The 27,928-nt window shown below is 37.1% G+C and overlaps 1 protein-coding gene across 5 annotated transcripts in view; it reads left to right on the forward strand.

Annotated features, from left to right (window-relative positions):
- Window positions 1-27,910, forward strand: part of UACA (uveal autoantigen with coiled-coil domains and ankyrin repeats) — an 84,922-nt gene extending 57,012 nt beyond the window's left edge. For 3 of the 5 annotated variants that reach the window (XM_081048778.1, XM_081048781.1, XM_081048779.1), the window contains exons 6-19: window positions 1,144-1,214; window positions 1,312-1,418; window positions 3,601-3,782; window positions 5,496-5,533; window positions 8,198-8,266; window positions 9,334-9,441; window positions 9,982-10,014; window positions 10,536-10,634; window positions 14,018-14,054; window positions 14,916-14,968; window positions 16,871-19,609; window positions 21,704-21,856; window positions 23,688-23,753; window positions 26,135-27,910. In XM_081048778.1, the coding sequence (XP_080904904.1) occupies window positions 1,144-1,214; window positions 1,312-1,418; window positions 3,601-3,782; window positions 5,496-5,533; window positions 8,198-8,266; window positions 9,334-9,441; window positions 9,982-10,014; window positions 10,536-10,634; window positions 14,018-14,054; window positions 14,916-14,968; window positions 16,871-19,609; window positions 21,704-21,856; window positions 23,688-23,753; window positions 26,135-26,206 (3,827 nt within the window). In that variant the 3' untranslated portion in view covers window positions 26,207-27,910. Of the gene's footprint in view, window positions 1-1,143; window positions 1,215-1,311; window positions 1,419-3,600; window positions 3,783-5,495; window positions 5,534-6,204; window positions 6,312-8,197; window positions 8,267-9,333; window positions 9,442-9,981; window positions 10,015-10,535; window positions 10,635-14,017; window positions 14,055-14,915; window positions 14,969-16,870; window positions 19,610-21,703; window positions 21,857-23,687; window positions 23,754-26,134 lie in introns of those variants that run through there. The other 2 variants (XM_081048780.1, XM_081048782.1) reach the window with 2 other exon arrangements.
- The last annotated feature ends 18 nt before the right edge of the window (window positions 27,911-27,928 follow it).

The following is a 27,928-nucleotide window of genomic DNA, read 5'->3' on the forward strand; positions in this document are numbered from 1 at the left end:
GAAGGGGGAAGATTGTGCAGGAATGTATAACCACTCTTTTAACCCTACTCAGAAGGTAGCACAGGTTCCTTTGGCATGGCCTAACTCAGGGGGTCACACCTACCTGCAAGGGACCTGGGAACTGTGGTCTCTAGGTGAGTCACCATGTGCCCAGACAAGCTTACTACCATGGAGAAAAGAGTGATCAGAGTTTGGTAAACAGCTGACACTCTTTAATAGTGGTTGGACTTGTTCAATATATCATAACTCTGGAATTTATTATGCTTTACATTTTTTCATTCTTATTTTTAATTGGAATTGAATGGTTATTAATTTTCTAGTTCCTGAAATAATGTATCCAGTTTATCTTTTTTTTAAGATTGATTATGTATTTCATATGAAAGACTTGCTGGATTAAAGACATCAAATGAACATTTACTTGAATTTCTTACATGTGTTTGGTTTTATTCTATTAAATTTCACATACACAGAAAGAATGCTGACTTTGTCAGTACCTTTTGTGCTAATAATTTAGTATCAACTCAGGCTTTAAAAAAAACACATGGGGAGTCTAAACCCCATCCTATTTTATGAATTTAATAATAATTTTTTTCCTAACACAAATATAACTCTAGTGTTCGTCAGAGAAGAAGCATCCTGCAGTTTTATAATTTTTTGCAAAATGACCCTATTTTGCATCACTAAGGGCAGGCATTGCTATTTCTGCTTTTAAAAGGAAATATGAATTATCTGAGTGAATTTATTTACTGTGGCTTTTCTATAAAAAAAGAACGTAATTTTTAAAAAGACCTGAGCTAACACTCCAAGGACCCAGTCAGTTATAACCATGTTTAAAAACATACTATAAATAGAAAATTTAAGTTTGATTTTTATCTGTGTTTACTTCTAGAATAGCAGTATATTTTTGTCCCCTACAAAGATGATAGTATTCGTTGGTCCTAACAATTATACAAAATGTATGAAGTGATCTTGTCTAATCCGTTTTCATATAGAAAATCGATGCTTATAATGCTAAACTGAGAGTGAAGGGTGTGAAGCTTGATAGTTTAGAAATTGAAGAACTTAGACCTTTTGTGGACCTAGCAAAACACGTGTCTTACCCACAGATGTTCACCATTCATCATTTTCCTTTGTTCCTCAAAGCTATGGCAGACTGTCCTTCTAGCATACAGCTGCTTTGTGATCATGGTTCCTTGGTGAATGCCAAAGATGTAGTAAGTCAGTTTATATTTATTCTCATTTCAACGCATGCATTCTGACTTTTATGTTTTGGGAGATTTGTTGTCTTGATGCTTTTCTCTTGTTGCTTAGGATGGACGGACACCACTTGTTCTGGCTACTCAGATGTGTAGGCCAACAATATGTCAGCTGCTGATAGATAAAGGAGCGGATATTAATTCCAGAGACAAGCAAAACAGGTAATTCTTTTATCACAGCTCCCCACTCGCCAGATGGATGCACAGTGATTCTGAACCTCTGCTGTTGTGACTTGGCTTTTTCCATCCCTTTTGGTTCTCCCCTTCTTGTAGTTAGCACCACTTCTTTTTTCCTTCAGTCTGCTGCAGAAGGAAGGACAGGGCCGTAGGGGAAGATCACAGGGTAAATGCAGAATCCAGGCAATGATTAGGGCCTGGGTTTGGGTCAGAGACCTGAAGAAAGAGGAATTACATCCCAGTTCATTTAAGCTTTAAAAAAGTCTTTAATGAAGAGGGCTCAAATAAGTTACAAGGGAGAAGAAGACAAAATTACATTGACACCCCCACTTCTTTATTTGCAAGTCTTTGGAAAGTAAAGTGGTTCTTCGGGGTCCTAGAGCTGGAATGTTTCAGTACAGACTCGCCCCGGGTGCATTCTGACCTTACCCTGCCTGGGCAAAATGCTACCTCCTTCTCTGAAACCGCGTTCATTCTCCACTCAGAATCCCGCAGTTTATGTTTGCATCTATATTTGATGTTATTTTAGTTGGTGTGCAGTCATGATTTCTATCTGTAATTCTCCCTTTCCCGTTTTCTAGCTGGAGAGTATCACGGTGCTTGCTATATTATAATTCTGATATGTATGGTCACAAAGCTTCTGACAACAAAGTATCTGAAATAGATTCCCTCCACTATTGAAGTATTATGATAGTTTATAACAAGTTTCTGGGATTTTATAGATGATTATGAGTGAAGTTCTTGGCTTCTTTTGACTTAATTTTATTTTTCTAAACATGTAGCCTGTTGTTTGTGCTTCACTGGAAGTAGAGAAGTATAATAAATTAATCTTTAGGTGTCAGATTTTATAGCTCTAATTGTTTTAATTGTTCTGGCATCTCAAAGGAGGAAATTCTTAAGCAATTAAATCATTGATGTAATTATTAAGAAAGTGGCTTTTTTGGTATTACTTTGTTTTTGCAGCTACTCTAATTTGGTTCTGGGCATGACTGAGAAACTTTGACTTAAAAATAAATTTTAGTATCAGGGATGGTCTGGTTGATCCACGTATAATGCCTTATTTTTTTAATAGATCTTGTATTTTTCCAAGCATGTTTGTCTCTGTTTTTTCATTGGATCTTAACAACAAAACTGATGAGGTAGGGCAATGTGTATTACATAGACTAGATAGCCCGTGGTTTTAAGAATAAAAATCTTCGGTTCTGACACTTTGTATTCAGGTTTCTTTATTTTCCTGTCCAACCTATAGCCTTTTTTCCCCTAGTAACCAAAGCGTTGTTAATGCCTGTTGTGTATAAAGTTGTATACCAGGAACTATTGGGGAGTGTAAAAGAGAAATAGAATGTACACAGCAAAGGCAGGAATCCATTTCCTTATGAAATCCATCTTCACAATTGGAGGACAAGAGTTGGTGACAAGAAGTCACTTCATTTCATTAGATGTTGATTTCCTCAGCAGTAAAAATAAAGAATTGAACCAAGTAATTTCTAAGATCTTTCTCAATTTCTGTGATGATTTGTTTTGTTACGTTACTACCGTACTATTTGCCGGTATTCTATTTAATGTTTAAGTGCTGATGATTCTGTCATGGCAGAATACACCCATGGCCCATGATAAATGGAGGAAGGTATGTTTGAGTAGGCAAGTTTTAAAATGAAGTGCGAAGCTGTGAAGGTCTCCAGGGAGGAGAAGCAAGGCTCTTCTAAGAAGAGAAATCAGGAACAGGAATCCGATTCTTGTTTTGTTTGGAGTAGCAGAGATTGTTCAGGGAGGTTTGTATGATGTGGTTCAGTTTATGGAGGGGCTTCAGTAGTTTGGGTTTATTGTTGTAGGTTTTGAGCAGATGGGGTGACAGTATCAGTTGTGGAAGGCTTTTGTGGTAATTTTCTTGTAGGACATAGTAGGACTGGAAGAACAGAAGTGGTTTGGGAGTTAGTAGAAGTTACAAATATATATAAAGTGATAAAAGAGTTTAGCAGTGCCAACGAAAACACAAAGTAAATGTTTTTATAAATGTGGTGAAGTTAAAATATAAGATAAAAATATAGAGTAAAATCTGACTCTGTAACAAGTATGACTTTTTTAAAGTAACATTTGCTTTGGAAGATTTCTGGAGTGTTTTCCTGGATCTTTCTCAAGGTCTTTTCACCTTCCCTCTTCCCTTTAGAACTGCTCTGATGCTGGGTTGCGAGTATGGTTGCAAAGACGCTGTAGAAGTCTTAATTAAAAACGGTGCTGATGTGAGCTTGCTGGATGCCCTGGGCCATGATAGTTCCTACTATGCAAGAATTGGCGACAATCTGGACATTCTAACCTTACTAAAGACGGCATCAGAAAATACCACCAAAGGTACCGGCAGTTTTCTGTAACCAGAAAAGTCCAGGTTAATAAGGAGTAGCTTTGAAAGATTTAGATGGTGGAACTACAGTTTGCAAAAAGAACAGCCTTTATACTACCGAGACACAGTATGGGTTTGTCTTACATTGTAGTCACTTGTTTTGAGGCAATGTGTTTGGCATAGGAGGTCAGACAATTAAGTTTGAGAACTCATCCTAGAAAAAGTGCTACATACCTCATTGCTGAATATCACTACAGTCACCTTTGAAGTCCTCCCCTTGGGAACCTATGCACCGAAGCCAGTGCCCAGTCCACCCTTCAAAGAGATTTTGGAACCCTTTTTCTGGAATGGCCATCAGAGCTGTCATCGTATTACCCTTGATGTCCTGAATGTCATCAAAATGCCTTCCTTTCATATTTCCTTTATCTTTGGGGAAAGAAAGAAGTCATTGGGGGGCAGATCAAGTGAGTAGAGAGGGTATTCCAAAACAGTGATTTGTTTACTGGCTAAAAACTCCCCCCCAGACCGTGCCATGTGAGCTGGTGCACTGTCGTGATATAAGAGCCATGGATTGTTGGTGAAAAGCTCAGGTCATCTAACTTTTTCACGCAGCCTTTTCAGCACTTCCAAATAGTAGGCTTGGTTAACTGTTTGTCCAGTTGGTACAGATTCATAATGAATATTCCCTCTGATACTAAGAAAAGGTTAGCAACATTGTTGCAACAAGTTCTCAAACTTAATTGTCAGACCTCATGTATTCTCTGGTTTATCAGTACACACTACTATGCTGTGGAGTTATTTAAGAACTGAGTAGAAAGAGTCAAAGCAATTGTTTGATTAATACCGTGTTTCCCCTAAAATAAGACCTAACCAGAAAATAAGCCCTAGCATGATTTTTCAGGATGACATCCCCTGAACATAAACCTTAATGCGTCTTTCGGAACAAAAATTAATGTAAGACCTGATCTTATTTTCGGGGAAACATGGTATATATGGTTTTTTTGTTTTTTTTTGTTTGTTTGTTTTGTTTTATATAATCACATTTAATATTTATTTTTTATTTTTATTTTTTTTATTTTTTTTTAAATTAATTTATTTATTTATTAGTTTCAGGTGTACAAAACAAGGTAATACTTAGACGTTCATCATTTATATCCCTCATACTGTGAACCCCCCTCCCCCCATCCACTGTCCCTCCGACCTCACACTGAACCATCACATTATATATATAAAACTATAGTTGGCATTCATTAATGTTTAGCTTCTGGTGTACAATGCCATGATCAGGTATCCACAGTATCCCTGAGGTGGTCTCCCAAATAGGACGCATGTCCATCGGGTACCCAACAAAATCTTTACAACATTATAGAATACCTTCCCCAAATTAATTTTCAAAAAAACCCTGAGGCCATCTTGTGGTTACCAGCTGCTTCCAAATCCCTTCACCTTTCCCCTTATCCGTATATATTGTTTTTGATGAGGAGGGTGAAGCTCCCCTTCCTAGCACTGAATGTTATCTACCTGGGTGTTGTCATAGCAAAAAAAAAAAAAAACAACTTTGCAGAAATGAGTATTTCACTATTGTTTTAACTGTAAAGTAGTAAGTTTTAGAGGAAACTTGAATGTTTGTTTCTTGAATATTGACTCAGTTGTACAGTTAGGGAATTCTTATCCACCCAAGTTAACCTGCTGTTTCCCTGCTCCTCCTCTCTTTAAATCTTTAGGGAGAGAACTTTGGAAGAAAGGACCATCTTTACAACAGGTAGAGCTTAATTTTAATTAAAAAAAAGATATATTATTCAATTTAAAGTGCTTAGTAAAAGTGGTTAACGATTTTACATAACTGTTTTGAGTTTAAATGCATGCTCTTCTCTCCTCAGTGAGTCATACCCATGTAGAACCTAGGTGTTAAGATCAGGAGGCTTTATCTAGATATTCTCACTCAGCTTTCTCACAATGGCTCTTAATTATAATAAATGTATCCAATGGGGCATAAACAGCTTCCTGGTGCTGGCCTTGAACATCCGGCTCTTTGAAGTATGAGACATCACACCTTGTTGAGATTGTTGCATAATGAATTTTATCCTAACAAATCATAGATAGTTTTCTTCTCTATTCGCCCAAATGACAGAGCCAAATACTATTATGGGGAGATTCTTCCAATGCAACATGAAGAAAACCGAATTCAAAACTGATTTCTGACATACTGTGATTTCAACACCACTGTTAACATTTTGATTTCTTTACTTTTTTTTTTGTTCTGTTTAATTGATGAGGACTTTACCAAAAAACATACTACGTTGCATTAATTTTATTATCAAATTACTATTTAAACCTGGTTTTGTGTCCCAGTCTCAGTAAATGTCTTACCATTTTTTCTAATCTCTTCGAGTTATAAGCGGGGTTGGTTGACGGCGCTCTTCCCATCTTGTTCAAAAGCTAGCGTAGGCGCTTTCCTCTTCTGCTGGCTGTTTCCTTCCAGGCTCCCAGCTTTTCTCTAGTGAGGGGAACCTGAGCACTTCCAAACCCCGAAGAAAAAGGTACCTTCTGAGCAATTCTGATCATCATTCTGCATCATTTCCATGCCTCTCACCTGAATCTGAAAGCTATATCAAAGCATATTTTCCTTTTGAATCCATCAGAATGAAGTAATACATTCATGCATGGGCCATGTCTGCTGTCACTTTTCTTTTCCATCTGAAGCAACTCTTTCAAGCCATTTCTCAGATAAACTAAGTGGGAATAGAGGGAGATAAAATGTACTCTGTTATGTCTTTACCAGCCATCTCACTTGGAATCGTAGAAAACTGATTTCTGAAATACACAGATATTTTTAAAATTATTGAATATTAATATGGAAATGGTATTCTGCTTGATGTTCTAGGAGTTATCGAAAAAATACATGGAGTTACTATTCTGCTAGGAACAGTAAAACTCATTTGTTTTTTATTATTTATTGAATACATTAAAAATATATTCTGTAAAGAGGATTTTTTCCAGTATCAAAGGACATATAACCCCTTTTTTCAAGAAGACTACAACATAGTTTAAAAAATAAGACTTATTCAATTAGCTTAACAGACATCTGCAGAGTACCTACTATATGCCAGTTACCGTTCAGTTTCTAACTCCCAGCCTAGTGAGGGCGAGGACCGACAGGCAGGTGAGCAGTGTCATAGCAGATGCTTTGGGGAACAGCAGAACAGGATGAGGAGACGAAGAGGGAGAGGGCGGAAAGTTGTTTTAGGTTGTGCAGTCAGCAGAGGCCTCTCCCAGGAAGTGACATTGGAGCAGAGGTCTGAGGGAAATGAGGGAGCTAGGCAGCTCTGTGGGAGATGCCTCCTGGAGGGAGGGACAAGCCCCTGAGGAGAGATCCTGTCTGACGTGTCCAGGGCAGTAGGCCAGACTGACAGGAGTGGTGTGCAGGTGATGGAGCCGGAGAAGCCACGAGCAGAGAGCCAGGGGCCAGGTTATACAGGGCCCTCTGAAGGGATGGCCTGGGGTGGGTGGGCGGGGGCTGAGCGTGGCATGATGAGACTGAGCGGATTCCACGTAAGGAACAGTCCTTTGGTGGAAGGAACGTGGCGAAAAATGTAGTGTGGGCCAAAGGGTAGATATAGAATGAGTGTCTTCTTAATGTGAACTTGTCCCTCTAATTCTAAATCTGAACATCTAATTCTAAACACCATAGTTTAAACAAAATTCAACAAATAAGACACAACATGACAAGTATTTGAAGAATTAAAGCATTAGCTTTTTTTTTTTTTAGCTCTCAGAAAGGAATAAATAACTTTCTCAATTATTGTGTAGCTTTGGAGGTCAGTTTGCATTAAAAAAGCAGGTTATTTGCTCTCTTGTTTAATAATTGTGTTTTTGTTAAAGCAAGTCACTAAGATGGAATAAGGTTTCAAAGCAGGAAGTGTACAAAAACGGACCATGGGTCCAACCAAGTCATTTAGGGATTTTTTATACAGCTCTGGTTGGAGGATTATCTGTCTCTTTCTTACCACACCCTTTGATGTTTTCTTTTCTTTCAACATGAATGTAATTCCTCCTCCTTTTTTTAAATTCTTCCTTTGGGAATGGTTGATAATGCTTTATAGCGCAGCTTTAGTTTTGGGTCTAGTGCCAGTTCTCTTTTTCAAAATTTGGTGACTTTGGTAAAAATAGATCCTTAACAATAAGGATTTTAAATTGTGTTATTTTTCAGTATTTCAAAATAAATTAGTATACTTGCTTCATTTAAAACCTGTATCCTTACAGATGCTTTCCACTTGGACTTTTGAGTGGAAACACTGCCACCTTGTGTTGTGCACAGCAAAATTTCATGTCAGATAAGCTGCAAGTCACTGGTGGGACTTACGAGGAAAATGTATGTTTCCATGTTCTCATCCTGGCTAACTTCTGTTCTCTTGTTTCACTAAAGCGAAATTTGACGCACATGTTAGATGAAGTAAATATGAAGTCAAATCAGAGGGAGCATCAAAACTTTCAGGTAAAAAGACCAAAAAAAAGGTACCTTCCTTTGCAAAGAATTCCCGTGTTGTTTGTAGTGGGGTTGGGGGAAAAGAAAGGGAACGAAAATGTGCGGCAAGTGAGCGGGGGGGAAGGAAGACTGGCTTGTTATGTTTTGTGATTCTATTTCCTTGTCCAACCCCTTCTAAAAGAATTGACTTTTGATATGAATGTTTAGGTCAGTATTATCTTCCAGAAAGTATTGTTTTAATATACATTAGGAAGCAAATAATTTAACAACTTGATATAACTTTTTGTTGACTTAAAGATATCCTTTTTGGGCTGCAAGTCATAAATTTCTGTTCATTTTAGATAATTACAGTGATAAAATGATGGTTATTAATGTAAATAAAATACAATTTGAACTTCTTCTCAAAGTACTTTTTATTTTGATTAAGAAAAACAGTTTTGTTAACCATTTAGCACTTTGTATCTTTTATGTTTATCAAAGTGTTCAAAAAATAATTATTATGTGGATTATGTTGGAGGAAGATCTCATAATTAAATGGTTTATTTTATGACTGAAATACCCTTAAAGTATAAATTGAATAGCTGTTTTCCGTATGCTAAAACAAAAGTATTTTATTTGGGTTTTCATAGTTTACTATGTAGTGATAAGAAAGTGAACTATGTAGCCTTAAATTGGATCATTAAGTTTGTTTCAGAGCATTGAAATGATGATTAGTTTAATCAAAGCATTAGAACAGTCTCATCAACTTGAGAGGTGTTCAGCAACATTTAACATGGCATTTTCTTCTGCTAGTTTCTATTTCCAGATGACTTTTTACTTTCAATTAGAATCATGATGGTTTGCTGTCTTTTATATATGTGTATTCATTAGATATCATAAGACTGTAATTTTCAATATTATTTCTCATATATGGATTTAAATCACTTTTATGTCATTGAAATTATTGTATCTTTGTATTTAAAGCTCTTTTATGTATGTGCTTATCTGTATGTGATAGCAAACTGCCTTCTAAAATTTCTTCCATAAAAATTGCTCTTTTAAGTTTGGTCTAGCCCCTGTTATCTTTACTATTTAAGGATCTGGAGATTGAAAATGAAGAACTGAAAGAGCGGTTGAGAAAAACTCAGCAAGAACAGAGAATATTATTGGATAAAGTCAATGGTTTACAGCTACAGCTGAATGAGGTAAATCATCTTCATAATAACAAAAAAAATCCACAACTATTCTACCACCAGTAATCACCATCGGTAACAAACTGTTGACGACCACCTGTCATGTCTGGTCATGTTGCTAAAGGAGGTAAAATTGGGTCATTGCCCTTGAGGAAAGTTACCTTACTCGGACCTTTACACGAAACTTTCAATGTTCCCTATGAGAACAGAGAATACTGTTGGTATGTGGTAATACCAAAGGACTGAGCTATAAATAGTTGGGGCTATGGGATTGGAGAGGAAGGAGTGGACGAAAGACATGGGGAGGAAGAACAACTAGGAGTTGATCGTGCATGGGTTCTCAGAAGAATCAAAAGTGCTTCTTTGAACCTTGTGAGAAGAATGAATGACTACTCAGAAACAGAATCGCTAGTAGACATAAACGTTTTCTTATACCTTTGTCCCCAATGTTAAAGACACATGCCCGTCTTTCTAAAAGATATTTTCCCAGCTCAAGTCTTTTAAAATAAACTTTCAAGAATGAAAATCCATTTCTTTTTCTTTTAAATTTAGGAAGTAATGGTTGCTGATGATCTGGAAAGTGAGGTAGGATGATACATTTTACTTTAAAGCTCTGAAATATTATGTAGATGGAATATGGTACTGCAGTAGAGGTTTAAGGCCTGAATCGAGATGGAGACCAGGATTCTATTTCTGGTCATCGCTCAAAGGGAAAAACAAAATCTACATGTGACTGGAAAAGGATGTTTTGAGTATAGTGGTACGGATTATCTTAGGCATTTTGTTGTTATTGCGTCTGAATGTTTTCTGTGAAGCTTTCCATGAAAAGATATGAAATTCTAAACATTATTTAAAAAATGAAAATAATAAAATTTAAAACAAACAGAAATTTGAATTTTTCATAATATTAGTTGTATGTATTACATATTTTATTAGCGTATTTGTATAAATTTTTAACTCTACTAATAGTTAAAAATCCACCAAGCTGGAGATTTCATTAACTGCAGTCCTCAAAATAATTGTAATTCATATTTTCTAAAATATAATTTTAACCCAATTTCAAGCACAGCATGATTTTGTTCTGCATTTATTCCCTTCCATTTCAGAAGGAAAAGCTGAAATCCCTTTTGGCGGCTAAAGACAAGCAATATGAAGAAAGCTTAAGAACTATTGAGGCTCTGAAAAATAGATATAAATATTTTGAGGTATAGAAAGCTTAAATAAATTATTTCATATAACTGATAATGGGTAGTGTTTGAGGGCTTGGAGTCAGACTTGAATTTGTGTTATCACTCTCTTCTTTATAGTTTAAATGAATTGACGATGGGCAGTTTATTTAGAATTTCTATGCTTGTTGCCTTTTTTGGCAAAACTGGAGTGATTGTTCCTTTTTCTACAGAGTTGTTAGAAAGGTTAAATGAGATCATTGAAATTGACTAGCATATAACTGACATTTTTAGTGTCTTCTCCCCAATTTTCCTCTTTGTTCATCCTTACCTTTTAAAAACTTTATATATTTTTACTCGTAAATTTGCAGTGATTATGATGGCAGTAATGCCAAAGCATCATATCAATGAGTTGTGGCATTTCCAGGAGGATCTCAGGAAGGATTTTGTGCGTATGTGTATTAAGTAGTACACACTGGTGAAGAGTTGTATGTTAATAAGTCTCAGGTTATATACCATCTTTGGTTGGATCAATTAGCATTTAGTTTTTCCAAGGCCATGCTTTTGATATACAGTGTACATTAAAAAGTACACATGCTGAAGTGTGTGCATTGAAGAATATTCACTAGTTGGACATACCCAGATCAAGCAACCTTATCAGTGCCCAGAAGCCTCCTCACACTTGCTTCCTGTCACTACCCACGCTCTGTGCACCAATGGTGACGGCTCGCCTGACTTTGAACTGCGTGGATTCAGTTTGCAGGGCCATAGTATGTATTTTATAAATGTTGTTCATCACTGGGCATCATGGAAGACGGTGGCTTATTCCACAGGAATCTTTTTACTGGCGACTATAATTCCAAAGTACATAACAAAAGTATTTTTCTTCGTAAATAAAAATTATGTAGGTAGCTATGAAAAAGAATGTAAAGACATGGATGAATTTCACAGACAGAATGTTGCATGAAAGAAACCAGACACAAAGAGTACAGTATATACTGCATGATTCCATGTCTGTGAAGTTCAGAGTCAGACAAAACTAACATCCGGTGATGGAGGTCAGAATAGAGCCCACCCTCTAGGGAGAGGCTCCTGACCAGGGTGGGGCAGAAGAAGCTTCTGATGGTGCTGGAAATGTATATTTTGAGCTGGGTTGTGATTACATAGGTGTACATATGCAGAAATTCATTGCACTGTACACTTAACATTTATGTACTTTATTGCAGGTGAGTTATGCCTTGCTACATGTAAAAAAAATCAAACGAAAGAAAAATTTTTTAATTAAGGTTTATTGGGGTGACAATGGTTAGTAAAGTTACATAAGTTTCAAGTGTACAATTCTGTAATACATCATCTGTATATCACAGTGTGTGTTCACCACCACAGAAATTTTTTATCTGACTGAATTCTGAAGGTTATTCAGGAACACAGCTAAAGAATGATGTAATATGGTGGCTTCTGTTTTTTTTCACATTTGAAGGTTAATAGTGAACCTACTAATAGCTAACGTTTTCATAGTACCCGCCATGTGCCAGAAACCATTCTGTGCACTTTTCATGTGTTTAATAAACACATAATTCTATGTGGTATGTTTAATTATTATACTATTTTGTAAGTGAGGAGACTGAGGCACAGAGTGGTCATGGTCTACCCATGGGTGTTACAAATAGGAAGCAGCAGAGCTAGAACTTGAACCCAGGCAGTCTGGCTCCTTTGTGCTCTTAACTACAATGCTAGTTTTACACTCAGAATAGCTTGAATGAGAAAACACAGATGTGTATATGGGTCCTTTGAAGGATCATCAAAGTTTGGCTCTTATAATTGGGTGCTATTTATGTATTACTTTTTTTCTAATAGTAGACTCAGGTGTTAAGGAGTCATTTTAAGGATAAAATGTTTTCCTATAGCTTTAAACAAACCTAGGTCAAGTCTGTAATTTTCAATGAGGTTATAATAAACTATAGAAAAATAACTTTTTCTTCTTATAAGACCAGTGCATATTTATTTTAGAAAAATTAGAAAATATAGTTAAACTAAAAGCAAAAATAAGTATGCCTGTAATCCCAGCATTCTTAGCACCTGATTGATACCCTTTCAGACCTTTGCTTTGTGCATAACTTGTGTTACATACGCATTCAACAAGTGGGAATATCATACATCCTGTTTTGTAATTTTTTCACTCAATATAATGGGGATATTTTGCCCAGGTGGTACATAATCATTATGATGAATTGTTATACTAGAAATGATTTTTACTTTAAAAGAAAATTACAGGGCCCACTTTATAGGTGGCCCAGTATTTATGAGAGCAGCCATTAAAAATAAAGAATTCATCATTTACAAATATTGAATATCCACTACTGTATCATCTCACATGCTTAAAAAAAACTGCATAAATTGCCAACAGAATTGCTGTTGCATGTAATACTTAATATATAGGCATATTGCTTGTATTTATAGAAAAAATATGGGAAACTTAATATTTTAGGGTACGGCTAATTTTATTATAACTAAAACATTTATTTTCATTTGCATAATCAAGGAAAGGTAATAAACCCAAACTAAGTTTTTTGAAACCCCTATGTGCATAGGGCTCCCCCACCCATACATGTGTACATGTAGTAGCTATTGTAAACTCTGGTATGAAATATTACATAGAACAAAGAGTTTAACTAAGTTTACAGACATTTTTCCATACCTTTGGGGCAGCAAGGATTAGTGGAGGTGGCATTAATTTAGTTACAGAAACATGGACTGTTTTTATTGTGGTCACCCATAGCAGAGTTTTACATATACCTAATAGTACTACTATACACAAATATACAAAAGTAGCAATCCTAATATATTTTGATTCAGAGTATCTAAAGTTTCTCTATTATTCTCCTTTTCCTAACTGATGCCTTGATGGGTTATTACTAAGTGTAGGTCTTTGCCTCAGTTTCATTTCCTGATCTCTGTCTCCTTTTGCCTTCAAAAGTAATGGGTATTCTGTAAATTTTGAATGAAGTTACACTAATATTTCATAGTCAATGAGGTAGGGTTCTCACTCCCAACAATAGTAAAGTAAAATGATGCAAATGTGGCATTTCCTTCTTTTTGAAGCAAAGAAGCAGCAAAGAGTATACACTGAACATTTGGAGCTCACTTTTCTTTTTTCTTTTGAAAAATAAAGCTTTTCTTTGAAACACTTGGCTGCTTTTATTAAAATGCTTAGTGAAATAGTTGATTCTCAACTGATCTAATTGCTGCTAGTGCGGTGTCTTTTTGTGGGTTGCAGTAGAATAATTAGCACTCAGGAGAAATAAGGAATGTTGAAAATGTGTTTTTAATGGCGGAATCCTTTAGAACTAAAAGAGATACAAAACATAACAAAATGAAGCAGTATTCACCTAAAATGTTTTAATTTATACTTCTGATTTCAGAGTGATCATTTAGGATCAGGAAGTCATTTCAGTAACCGTAAGTATAAAGTACAGATTGTCATTATTGTTCACCCAGTTTAAGCAGAGAAGGATGTTTGTGCCTATTTATTTTGTCTATATGATAATCCTGCCGCTACACTTCATCCTACTACTCGTGTGTTGTAACTCAGCATGTGGAACTAGGAGGACACTAAGGTGACCCCTAGAGTCTCTAACGTGAAGGCTGGTAATCACCAGGGCTCTGATTTTTCTTAGCACCTGTTTTTTAAATTGTATGTTGTATGAATTACCAAATTTGCTTTGTTGATTAATAGACATTTATCTTGTGATATTTGGGGCTTGTTTATATGGAAAGACACAGAAACATAGTTTTATGATTTGGAGAAATCTTTGGATATAGTCTCAATGCAGGTAAGCATTTTAAAATTAGTTAGAAGTTCCAGGGCAATTACTTATTTTAAGACTATCCATAATTAATCATTCCTTTTATTGTCTCCATTTTTAAACAGTTTCTCTAGGAAATTTATTTTTTTGCTTCCCACTGAATATTAATTGTCCTCTAGCTAAGTGCAGTAATAATATTTATACTGTAAATGGCAAAGAACACCATTTTATTTTGACTGATAAGATACGTATTTTAGAATCATGTAGCTTGTTTTAGTCTAACAGTCACCTATATTTCTAAAAATGCACTTATCCAGAAGAATATAGATACTTCCCTAATATATATAGAAAGAACAATGAAAATATGGATATTTTAGAACAAGGATAATTTTATGTTATAATACATGCTTCTCTTTTGTATGAATAACAAAGGAGAGATAATAATACCAAATTAATACTTAGCCTACTTTGGTATGGATATTTAAGTTGACATCATTTATTTGCATTTATTTAGGAAAAGAAGATATGCTTCTTAAACAAGGTCAAATGTACATGACAGACACACAGGTAATATTATTTTTTAATAAAAATGTTTATTAAAAATATTTGTGCCTTTTTAAGAACAACAACATTGTATATTTGTCAATATACATTGAATATGGTTTTCATTATCAAAGAAAAGTTGGTCTTGAGTTTAATAAAAGCAGATAATGCTATTTCTGGTGCTGCTTAGAGTGTTTTTGATGACAGTGGCATAAGTTAAGAGATTTGAATTACAATTTCATGGTCTTTATAGTAAGCCTCTATTACAGCACACAGTCAACACTTCAGATTGACCCATAAAAAGGGGAAGATAGGTATGAGAAATTAACAAGTCAATTTTTTTGTCTTTGAAATATGTTTTTTCCTGGCTTTCATATATTCTATGTTTTAGAAATTCACCTCAAAATAAAGAAAGCTTCCAAGAGGTCTGATTTTCTTACATGTTTATTGGCTCCTCACTTTTAGTTTCCAGTAGAAACAAGGTTTACTTTTCTAGTACCTCCTGTGGATTGCAGAGCTGATAAATATTTGGGCTGTAAAGGCCTTTTTACATACCTTCATCTATAGGCAGAGTGAATTAGTGTGCATGACGTCCAAGATCATTTTAAGCTGGAAACTTTAAGATTCTAAGTTGAGAGAATGCGTATCAATCAACTGAATAATATTTAAGAAGATTGATCGTAATAAAACAAGTATGTAAATGGTGTTGCTGTGTAAGTAATTTGTTGGTAAATTATAGTAGTCTTAGTTAGTCTAAAGATAATTAGAAACAGACTGAGGCTGGGAAATTATTCCATGTTGTTAATTTTCTTCTTGATTTGATGGAAGGCAGTATAGATTTAACTGAACAATACTAAAACCTGCCCATTAAAGTAGTGGGCATTGATCAATTAATTAGCACTTGTGAAGAGCCCTTATTATAACAGGCTGTATGGGGGAAAATAAAATTAGTTAAATTTAGTCTTTCATGATTACACATTCTGATTTTTGTGAACCATTTCACTGAGAAGTTGAAGTATCCTTTTTTGTCAGCACTTGATAGAGAGAACAAGATGTCAGTCAAATTTTGTAGTGAGATTATATGTTAAGTTCTAATTCATCTTTTTATTTGAGAGAAGAAAACTTGATTCTTTGTTGCAGGTTGATTAACATCATTCTCGTGACTATTCTCATCCTAGCTAGCCTTGTTTTGTGGTATTTTTGTAACTTAAAGAACATTACATTGGCGTTAACTAGGAGGGTACTCAGAAGTCATATATTTTATTAGAAATTAAATAATATATCATTCTATGCAACTATTTGCAGATTTTAAAACGGTAATACTACTTTTTCAAGGGTTCTGATGGCTTTCTTCAGAATTTGAAGTCCTAAGCATATTATGTGCCATAAAACATAGAAAGACTAAATCTGTTTTGATTGAGTTGATATTCATATGTGAGGTAGGTATTGTAAATGGGGAAAGAAAAAGAAAATACCGTGCTTCCCCGAAAATACGACCTAGCCAGACAGTCAGCTCTACTGTGTCTTTTGGAGCAAAAAGTAATACAAGACCTGGTCTTATTTGACTATAATATAAGGCCATGTCTTATATTAATTTTTGCTCCAAAAGACGCATTAGAGCTGATTGTCCGGCTAGGTCGTATTTTCGGGGAAGCAGGGTGGTCTCCAGAGACCATAACTATTTTCTTTTTTCTTCCAGAGATACACTTAAGTGAGCACACTTTCAAAATGTCACGACTTAAGGGTGTATTAAGGAAATTGTACTGTGCACTATTTTCCTTACCTCAAAAATCAGTACTATATTTTCCCAAAGTACTAGGTTGAAAACCCTCTGACTACTGATGATGTGGAAGTTTTATAAGTTTGATAAATAGGTGCCTTCTTTAGGCTTTTGTGATTGATAACCTTTTTCTCCGTCCTTTTCAGTGTACTTCCTCAGGTATGCCAGCTCATATGCAAAGCAGATCTATGTTAAGGCCACTGGAGCTATCCTTACCCAATCAAACCTCATATTCTGAAACTGAAATTTTAAAGAAGGAGTTAGAGGCAATGAGAACTTTCTGCGAGTCAGCAAAACAAGACCGCCTGAAGCTCCAGAACGAGCTGGCTCATAAGGTGGCCGAGTGCAAAGCTTTAGCACTAGAATGTGAGAGGGTGAAGGAGGACTCAGATGAACAGATAAAGCAGTTGGAAGACGCACTGAAAGATGTGCAGAAGAGAATGTACGAGTCGGAAGGCAAAGTGAAGCAAATGCAGACACATTTTCTTGCCCTAAAAGAGCATCTGACAAGTGAAGCAGCTACAGGGAGCCACAGACTCACGGAGGATCTGAAGGACCAGCTGAAAGACATGAGAGCGAAATACGAAGGCGCGTCAGCAGAAGTGGGAAAGCTACGAAACCAGATGAAACAAAATGAGATGTTAGTGGAAGAGTGTAAGCGCGACGAAGGCAAGCTGATAGAGGAAAACAAGCGACTGCAGAAGGAATTCAGTATGTGTGAAATGGAGCGAGAGAAGAAAGGCAGAAAGGTCACAGAGATGGAAGGCCAGCTGAAAGAATTGTTAGCAAAGTTAGCCCTTTCCATTCCAGCAGAAAAATTTGAAAACATGAAGAGCGTGTTATCGAATGAAGTAAATGAGAAGGCAAAAAGACTAGTTGAGATGGAAAGGGAATATGAAAAATCACTTAGTGAAATTAGACAGTTAAAGAGAGAAGTTGAGAATTTTAAGTCCAAGCTTGCTCAGCATATCAAACCAGAGGAACACGAGCAGCTCAAGAGCAGATTAGAGCACAAATCAGGAGAACTTGGGAAGAAGATCACTGAATTAACATCGCAAAATCAGTCGCTACAAAAGGAAATCGAAAAGGTTTATCTGGATAATAAACTCCTCAACCAGCAAGTACATAACTTAACAATTGAAATGAAAAATCATTATGTTCCTCTAAAAGCAAGTGAAGAAATGAAAAGGTCACATGACGTAATTGTTGATGATTTGAATAAAAAGCTTTTAGATGTAACACAAAAGTATACAGAAAAGAAATTGGAAGCGGAGAAATTGCTGATGGACAATGATAGTTTAAGTAAGAATGTTAGCCACCTGGAAACTGTGTTCGTATCTCCTGAGAAACATGAAAAAGAGATAATGGCCCTGAAATCCAATATTGTTGAACTTAAAAAACAGCTGTCTGAACTTAATAAAAAATGTGGAGGAGACCAAGAGAAAATATACTCACTGATGTCTGAAAACACTAACTTGAAAAAGACGATGAGTCACCAGTATGTGCCGGTTAAAACACATGAAGAGATTAAAGCTGCACTGAGTAGCACGTTAGATAAAACGAACAGAGAATTACTAGATGCGAAGAAAAAACTTGAAGACATAAATCAAGAATGTGTAAAAATCAAAGATGAGAATGACACATTAAAAAGAAACCTGGAGAACACACAGAACCAGATAAGAGCTGAGTACATTAGCCTGCGGGAGCACGAGGAGAAGGTGAGGGCCGTTGGGAAGAGCATGCAGAAGGTGCAGGAGAGCAGTGCTGAGGTGTTGGCTAACTACCAGAAAGGCCAACAAGAGATTGTGACGCTGCATGCTGAAATTGAAGCCCAAAAAAAGGAACTCGACACAATCCAAGAATGCATTAAACTGAAATATGCTCCCATTGCCAGCTTCGAAGAGAGTGAGAAAAAATTCAAAGCAATAGAGAAAGAACTAAAAGAACAGATATCAGAGCAGGCACAAAAGTCTAACGTCAGGGAAGAAGAGGCCAAAAAGTGCAAACAAGAGAATGACAGGTTGAAGAAGGAGATTTTCACTCTTCAGAAGGACTTAAGGGATAAGAACGTTCTCATTGAGAATTCTCATGAGAAGGAAAGATCATTAAGCAGAAAAACAGAGGAGTTGAACAGACAGTTAAAAGACCTGTTACAGAAATACACAGACGTAAAGAACGAGAAGGAGAAGCTACTAGCAGAAAATGCCAAACAGACTTCTGACATCCTTTCAGCTCAAACACTCTTGCAAAAGCAGTACGTCCCATCGGACCAGGTCGAGGCCCTGAGACAGTCTCTTCACAGCACGATTGAGAACCTGCAGGAAGAGCTGAAGAGTCAGCAGAGGCGCTACCAGAAAGAGCAGCAGGCAGTAACCAAACTGCACCAGATGCTGGAGAACCAGAAGAACTCCTCTGTGCTCCTGGCAGAGCATTTGCAGATGAAGGAAGCATTTGAGAAAGAAATCAGAATCATAAAAGCTAGCTTGAGAGCAAAGGAAGAAGAAAGCCAGCACAAAGCTGAGGAAATCTCCAAACTCCAGTCAGAGGTTCAGAGCACTAAACAAGCCTTAAAAAAATTAGAGATGAGAGAGGTGGTTGATTTGTCTAAACACAAAGCAACAAAGAGTGATTTGGAGACAGAGATTTCCACCTTAAATGAAAAATTGGCCAATCTGAATAGAAAGTATGAAGAAGTATGTGAGGAGGTTTTGCATGCCAAGAAGAAGGAACTGTCTGCAAAAGATGAGAAGGAATTACGACATTTCAGCATCGAGCAGGAAATCAAGGATCAGCAGGAGCGATGCGATAAGTCCTTATCCACAATCACAGAGTTGCAGAAAAGAATACAGGACTCCGCTAAGCAGATCGAAGCAAAAGATAATAAGGTAGGCCCCCGGCGTCTGCGTGGCTTTGCCTTAGAAAAACTGAGCAGAACAGCCCTCTTTACAGTAGTTACATCCTACAGAGAGGCTTACGAAAGCATTACGTGGTGACCCTTAAATGCCACCTCTCCGTTGACTACTACCGGTAGTGGGTAGAAAAAATTTTGCAATTGAAAAGTATAGTCACACAAAAATCTAAAGCATTCTGCATTTTGTTTCCTCCATCAGTACAGCCTAGAATTGAGGGAAGGTGGGGAGACGGAAGGTTCACTTACCTCATACGTGAATGGTCCAGAGCGGTGGATTTTAGGGTCCCTGAAGAATGGTGAGGGAGGGGAGGAAAAAAGCTGTTTCTGGGCCACAAGAAACCAAGAATGCAAGGGAGCACCCCAGACTTGACCGTGGCACTCACCTGTACAGCACACCAAGCCCTCGCATTCACTGTGCATTGTGTCCCCATATATTTCTACAGGCTGGGCCCCTCGCCCAGAATGTCCTGCCCTCCTTTCCACTGAGTTAAGTCCTGCACGTGCCGTAATGCCCACGCTAGCACGTGTCCTCCTGCCGGAGCCTCATTGTCCAGTCTAGTCCACAGCAAACTGCTCCTCTCCCGAAATGCATGTTTTCTTTTGGCTTTGCCATCCATTTCACACACACGTGTGACACACACACTCACACACACATGTGTGTCTTTACAGTGTCAGAATTCTGTGATTTCAGATCTTCCCAACCATGATTTAAGAGATGATTTAAGAGAAACATCATAACTTATCTTTTCTCCTTATTCATTCTCACTGTGTGCGTATAATGTACAGAGTAGGTGCTCAGCAGTATTTTCGGAACTGGGAGTTGCGTAAAGTGAAGATGAGAAGTCAAGGAGATTGAGTTTTCTCAGTTCCACAAGTAATGGTGAAATGCCTCTGCGTGCCAGCTGCTGTGATCAGGGCGGAGGGCACGACAAGGAGTAAAGCAGGCCCAGCCCCAGCCCGTCCGTGGGCGGGCGGTACGAGTCCTCACCTGACGCTCTGCTCGGATGAGCCGGCGTTTACATGCTCTCAGCTTGTTCGGAAGGTGGTTGTGAATGTAACTAGATCATTAGAATAACAAATTATTAATATCTACTTAGAATTATTGCCATTACTTGGGCATGTACTTGTTGCCAGGCATATCTTTATGATTGCATTTGATTTCCTCAACAATGAAAGATTTCTCCCTTTCACTGATAATGAAATTAAGTCTTAGAAAAAGAAAAGAAATCCGCCAAGGTCATACAGCTACTCCACGTCAGCGCTGTCTTATTTGACTCTTTCACTGCGTTAATTGATTTCGAGATTTTTTTCAAAATGTATCAGAAATCCACAAAAAATAAAAGGTTGATATTTTACCTAGTGTATTTAATAACACTTTGAGCTGCTTTGCACATAAATGACATTTTTATTTGAAACCTTTGTTGTATGGGAATAAATTTACCATTATATTGAATGTTAGCAAAAAATACTCAAAACAAACTAAGTGGCATCATTTAGATTTAAGTCTAGATAAATTAGAATCTAATGGCATTGTGGACATTAAAAATTTATTACAAAATATTACACAATATGGCAAACAAAGCATCTTTGTTGATAGTGCAAGCCACAGGAAAACATATCCGAATGTTGCAGCAAAACAGTTTAAAGCCTGTGCTCTTTCCACTGCTCTAAGCAGCCTCCCTATTTTTTTTCCCTCTTCAAGACAAAGTAGTCTAAAATCATACATTCCTGAAACGAACAGGCACCTAAGTTAATTCTGGATGTGCATGAGCCATGCTCTTTTACTTTTCCAACTTTGTTGGAGGGAATCCCCATTACCTGGAAGATAGTCTGCATAACCTCATACATACTGACGTCACACCTAAAAATAGGAAGATGGGGGTCATACTCACATGTTCTGATATGCACCATATTCGTTCTTAATTCGATAATTCTTCCGTAAGGGATTTACTGAGGAATGTAATGCATGAAATTAATATGTATTGTATATACTGTGTAAAGACGTTCATTGTAAATGAGTAAGTGAGGCTTATCTGCTCCTCCCGTAACTTTTTTCTTGTTTTATAAGATAACTGAGCTGCTGAACGATGTAGAGAGACTGAAACAGGCGCTCAATGGCCTTTCACAGCTCACCTACACGAGTGGGAGTCCCAGCAAGAGACAGAGCCAGCTGATTGACACCCTGCAGCAGCAAGTGAGGTCCCTGCAGCACCAGCTGGCTGTGAGTGCCGGGCCTGCGGGCTGCATGCGGGGGTGCTGGGGTGCGGTCACGTCTGTGGGTGCTCATTCATCAAGCTCCTTGAGGAGTCAGATGGATTGTAGCTGTGTTCAGATCCAAGAGCGTAGTCATGTTGCTCAAAGTTGTGTACACTGCTTGGATGGTATCGTTTATTTGGTGCCTACTCTATGCCAGGCCCTACACCACTCATTTCACATACTTTAAATTTTATCTTCATCACAATCCTAAAAGGTTTTCATTCCCCCCAGTTAACATTCCATGTTAAGGAAACAAAGACAAAAATACCTGATTCCTAGGGTCAGACAGCTTGGATTTAATCCTGGGACTGGCTGACTCCAAATCTGGTATCTTTCTAACTGCAGCACACTCTAAACTAACGGAAGTTTTTAAAATATATATAATCTCTTATCTTTATGAATAAAGCTAGGCATTCCTATGGTTTCATACCTTCTCATATCATTATATGTTAAAAGAAAACATCTGGATATATAAATCCATATAAGTACCACTAGAGCTCCTTTACATATTGAAGAAAGCATCTGGATTTACAGGCTAAAGATGGAAGCTCAGTTCTAAGTCCTCCTGCTTAAAAGCAAGGACATGGAACCTTCTAATGCTTGGCTTCTTCATCCATAAAATAGGATAGTAAGAATGGATTCCTTGTTTGTTTGCTTTTTTAATTGAATGAGCTAGCATAATGTGCGTGGACATGCTAAGTAAAACACAACATAATCAAATGTAAATTGTTGCTAATATTTTCATATTCTGTAGGAACTGGTTATGGGTTATTTTGAATAGAAGAAAGTTATTTTTTTAAGTCTTCATTTGATAATACTGTTGGCCTACCGATTAATAATGACAAATTGCTGATTTGGATCTTATCAAAAGGGTATGCTTATCCCTCCAATAATCGGAAATATTTGTGTTTTATTTATTATGTTCATGACTGTCTAAGTGCTGTCAAGAGCAAAGAGAGTATGCAGTTCTTCTTCCCAGGGAGTTCTGGGTAGTTAGAGAGGCAGAATATAGATCTATCAAAAGAAAAACAAGACAAAAAATACCAAATATAGAATTGCAAATACAGTCCCAGATTCTAAGTGACATTAATTCCCAGGAAGGAAAGATTACTGATACGGCAGGATCTCGTTTCAGAGAGGAAGGGAGTACCTGGCCTGAGCTTGTAAGATCGATGGTATTTTGCTAAGTGAAAGGAAAACAGACTCTTCCAGGCACAGGCGATAGGGTGAAGCAGGGCATGGAGGTGGAAAAGGCTGATCAGCCAGGCTGGTAACACAAGCTGTCTTTGCAGCCAAGTTGTGGAGGCTGTGGAGAACCAAGCTGATGAGTTGGGATTCTCTTTTATATGTAACAAGGTGGCACCCACGGTTTTTCAGCCGAAAGTGATATGAGGGAAGAGCTGTCTTAGTCTTGGAAGCATGACAGGGAATAAAGTCCAGAGACGGGGACAAGATGGGAAGCTTTTGCCACAATCTGAAGCCTAAGTTAAGTGTCTGGATAATTTTGTGGCATTAGATGTGAACTAAGGCAGTCATTTCATGTGACCTAGGATAAGTAGAATTGCTTTTATTTTGAATATTCCCACACATCCATGAGAAAAATTCAGACTGTTGTTACGCTGTGGAATTTTGCACCTGTTGGGTCAATGGTGGTTTGTTACAAGGAACAACAGGAGCACTTTCCCAATACCATTGTTTTATAGCCTCAGGGCCAAGGACAGAAGTGTCATGAGCCTCCGTGTGTCTGTAAAGCTGAGTCCTGATATTCTAACCTGTCCATCTTTTCACATATCTAGGATGCTGACAGACAGCACCAGGAAGTAATTGCAATTTATCGGACACACCTTCTCAGTGCTGCACAGGTAAAGAACCATTTCTCCTTTGCAAAGGCTATTGTTTTAGAGAAAATCATTTTTCGTGTTCAGGTACATTTATGTGGAAGTCATGTTTAAAGTAGTTGTACCCCATATGCTTATTTAAATATAATTGTGTTTCTTTTAATCACGGCTTGTGTATCTCCCACAGAAATTTTCAAAGCTGTATAGCAACACAGCATCTTAAAGTTAGTATTCTCTCCTCATTTTATAGATAGTTTGTCAACATACGGCAGCACACATTAATGGTGTTGCTAGCTAGAGAGAATGCCTTGGCAGCCACCGTGGCTGGCAGTTAAAAGAGGGGAGTGGAAGCTCAGGAGTATTTCTTTGAAATGTAGAGAATACTGTTTAAGTACAAAAATGAAAAGTAAGGTGTGTGTAGAATTGTAATAGTTTAAGGAAAAAAATTGGTTCTGTTAGGAAAGTATCAATAATATGTATTTATTGAGCCCTAAACTCAATGAAGCATAAGAATTCCCTTCTTTGGGGTTATAAGAGAAAGCTATTTTTTAAAAAAGATAAATCACACCGACAAAATGTTTCACACACACAGATGAAGGATACCATACTTAGTGCCCTGTGGAAACCCTGCGATCAGCATCTCCAAAATTCTCAGAATAGATTTTTCAGGAAGACCTACTAAAAGATACAATGTTAGAATGGCAGGAGAGGTATAATAGCATCGTTTAAGATTTGAAGTTTGTCAGGTCACATGGTTAGAAAACAAACCAAAACATAGGTGTGGAGAGAAAATGTCAAAGAGAAGTCATTAAAAAAAGAACTAGGTAAAATAATAAAAAGGAAGAAACGACGATGTCAAATTGTTAAAATCAAAAAGCCTGCCTGTTTTCTAAGAGATGAAGGGGAAACCAATGAAAAAGAATGAACGGTGTGATCAAAGGAAGTACCTTCAGCTACTTTTTTTTTTATGAGCAGGTAGCAGAGAAGCTGGGATTTGAAAGCATATTGCAGTTATTAGAGAAGACTGTGAAAGGACAGCGGGATGGGAGGTGAGGAGGGGAAGGAGTGGCAAAGTGTAGATCTGTATTAGAGAGCCTGAGGAACTCGCTCAGATCTGATACCGGCGAAGGGAGGAAAGCGGTGCTCACGCTGGAAGACTGTAAGCTAGCAAGCCTTTCAGCTTTGTCTAATGTATGCTTCTGAAATCTGAAAGCATTTTCTACTGACTCCTAATGAAACGTAGCAGAAGCAGTTTGGCGTCTGAAATAGTCTTGCCTTCTGGCATCACAAAGTTAGCTAAGAAATTCAGTGTAGTCAGCTACTGTTAATGTTTGATATTTAAACATCCTGTTATTATAGAAACAGATTTTGGAAGCCAAACTTTCTTGTATTAATACAAGGCATTACGCTGAAATCTATTCAAGTGCTCCAGCAAAGAAACGGGGTAATGCGGTAACGGGGTGCTGTAATAAGCCTACCATGTTGACGTGCATGTAATCAACCCCTTGCCATCTTTTTCAGTTTAAAGTGTTTCTTTCTAAATGTAAAGGGCTAATATTCATGTAAAAAGATCCCATTTGTCTTGTGAAAAAAGGTACCATTTTTCACTTAAGGGATTGGTGACTATTAAACAAGATGGTAGTTATAGTGTTGCCCAGGGCATTGTGGGAAAATGGGCATTTATACCCTGTTGGTGGGAGTGTGAATTGTTATAATCTCTATAGAGGGAAATGTTGTAGTACTTAGCAAAATTGAAAATTGAGCCTACTTTTGGACCTAGCAGTTTGTTTTCTGGGAATCTGCTTATAAAGATTGAAAAATCCTTAAAATGCCCATCACTGGGGGAATGGGTAAAGAAATTACAATGCATCCATACAGTGGGATATTATACAATCATTTAAAATAATTAGGGAAATAACTTAGGGAAAATTTCTAGGACACTGGGTGAAAAGGCAAGTTGCAAAATAATATATATAATTCTATTTATGTAAAATACCTAAATAGGGGGATTTTTTTCATTAATTCCTGTTTTAATAAAAAGAAATCTCAGCAGGAGCAAAATGTCCTTGTAGTTTACTTGGTTGATTTCTAACTTATGCTGCCTCTTATCATCCAAGCTGTTATTATAAAAGAGAGAGAGAGAGAGAGACGTTTGTTTATCTGATTTCCGATAATAGGTGTTAAGAGCAACTGGTGTGTGCTACTTTTAAATGGACTTTCTTTATTTCCACCATAGAGCTCTACTCCCTTTTCCAGCAAATCCTTTAGAATGTAACCGAGGTTGTGAGGATTTAGCATTTGGTTAATCACAGCTGGTTCGAGCCTACTGTACAGCCTTTGTCTTTAGAATTCTGGTGCAGGTGCAGATGACGTAAAGGTGCCACCCCTTCCTCCTCTGTCCCCAGGGCCACATGGATGAAGATGTACAGGCAGCCTTGCTCCAGATCATACAGATGCGACAGGGGCTCGTGTGCTAGCAGGCGGCCCCTGCCAGTCACCTTGCTGGTCACTGGTGCTGGTGCTGAGCGCTGGGCTCCGACGGAACAGCCTTTCTGAGCCTTCCCGTGCAAGTGTAATGGAAATAAAATATTTTTTGTCCCATCAGTAGGTTTTTTTTTAATTAGATGAGTATGTGACTGAGTTGTTCACTGTCAGTTCGAATCTTACACTCTGTATATGTTAATTTAACGGTTAGGCAAACAGCATAACCCTCTGCTTTGGATTGGCCGCATGTTTTTAAACCGTGGAGTCCCTAATAAAACATGAGCCGTCTGAGTGGGGTTGAAGAGGGGTTAGGCTGAACAAATTGTTCAAAGATTTCTTTCAGAGAAATTAATTTGGTTGGTGGCCACTTTTAAGTGGATCCAAAGATCTTTGAGCTTCATTCTGAGCCCTCAGACCTCATGCGGTTTCAAGGAATGCGTTGGAACTTGGCTGGCCAAGTTCCGTTTTTACTGACGTCACTTAATGAGTGCCTTGAACTTTTGGGGGAGGTGCAGATTTGTTTCTTCTTACCCTAATAACTTTTATGCCTTTTTAAGTACGTTTCTCTTGAAAATAGTTTGCATGCTAAATTACATTTAGATTGAGAACAGGCCAGGGTGGAATATATCAGGAATTTATAATAAAATTGCCTCCACAACAGTATCTTAATTTTCCCTCGTGGTGACTTTTCTTGCCACAGGATTTAGAGAAGTATGATAAATGGTATGCTAGATTTTTCAACGTGTCAAAATTTTAGACTTTCTTAGCAATTGCTTTGATATTTGCTACTATAGTAACCAAGTACTCATTATACATGCATCCTCCAAATGTTTTGTATTTATTTATAGGAAAATTGCACTAATGAGGTTAATAATGTGAAATGCAGTTTTCTTGCAAAATGAGCATGAGAGAATTGGTTTTAGAAAACAGATCTTTAAGGTTTTAGGAAAAAGTGCAATAATATAGGAAACTAAGAATATAGGTAGCAAGAAAATAAAATTGGACATGTTTATAGTAAATACTCTATTGTAACCATTTTTATTAACTACATCTCATTAAGGAAAGTTAATGTGTTTTGTTATTTTTATTAAGTTTTTTTTAGCATTCAATTTGACAATTACTAATTTGACTGTTAGCAAATAAACTGAACAAATGAATCATTTCCATCAAGTTCTTTTTTAATTGCAAAATGTGCCTTAGCAGTAATCTTGGAGCATCTTGAACCAGACTTTTGATCCCATTTTTTATAATAACAAGGACACAGGACATCAAAATAGCTTTTTCCACTGAAAAAGAAGTATTTCTTCAGTGTAGAAACAACAGTGAAAAGGCAGAATTGGATTTATTCTTAATTCTTTAGGTGGATATACACAGTTTACATAAGCAGTATTTGGATTCTTTAATTTTTATATTTAATGTTGTTTTACAGCATGACTTCTGTTTCATGAGCCACCTGCTAAAACCCTGGAGTAGAAAAAGTCCTTACCTGAATACTCACATTTCAATGCTGTATTTTCCATGAGTAGGAAGGGAACCTTATGTGTATTTTATTTTGCCCTCAACCATCAATAAAATGTTTTCTGTGGTATATTGTTTTGAATATCCTTGTAAAAGATTCACAAGGTAAACATCCATTTGTTGCCTTGGAGAATTTGATGTACGGAACCATGGGGTCCAAAATACAGACGGTGACATCCATTTTCTGTTACTGTGTA

The sequence above is a fragment of the Rhinolophus hipposideros genome (assembly GCF_964194185.1).
Source record: "Rhinolophus hipposideros genome assembly, chromosome: 5".
Lineage (NCBI taxonomy): Eukaryota > Metazoa > Chordata > Mammalia > Chiroptera > Rhinolophidae > Rhinolophus > Rhinolophus hipposideros.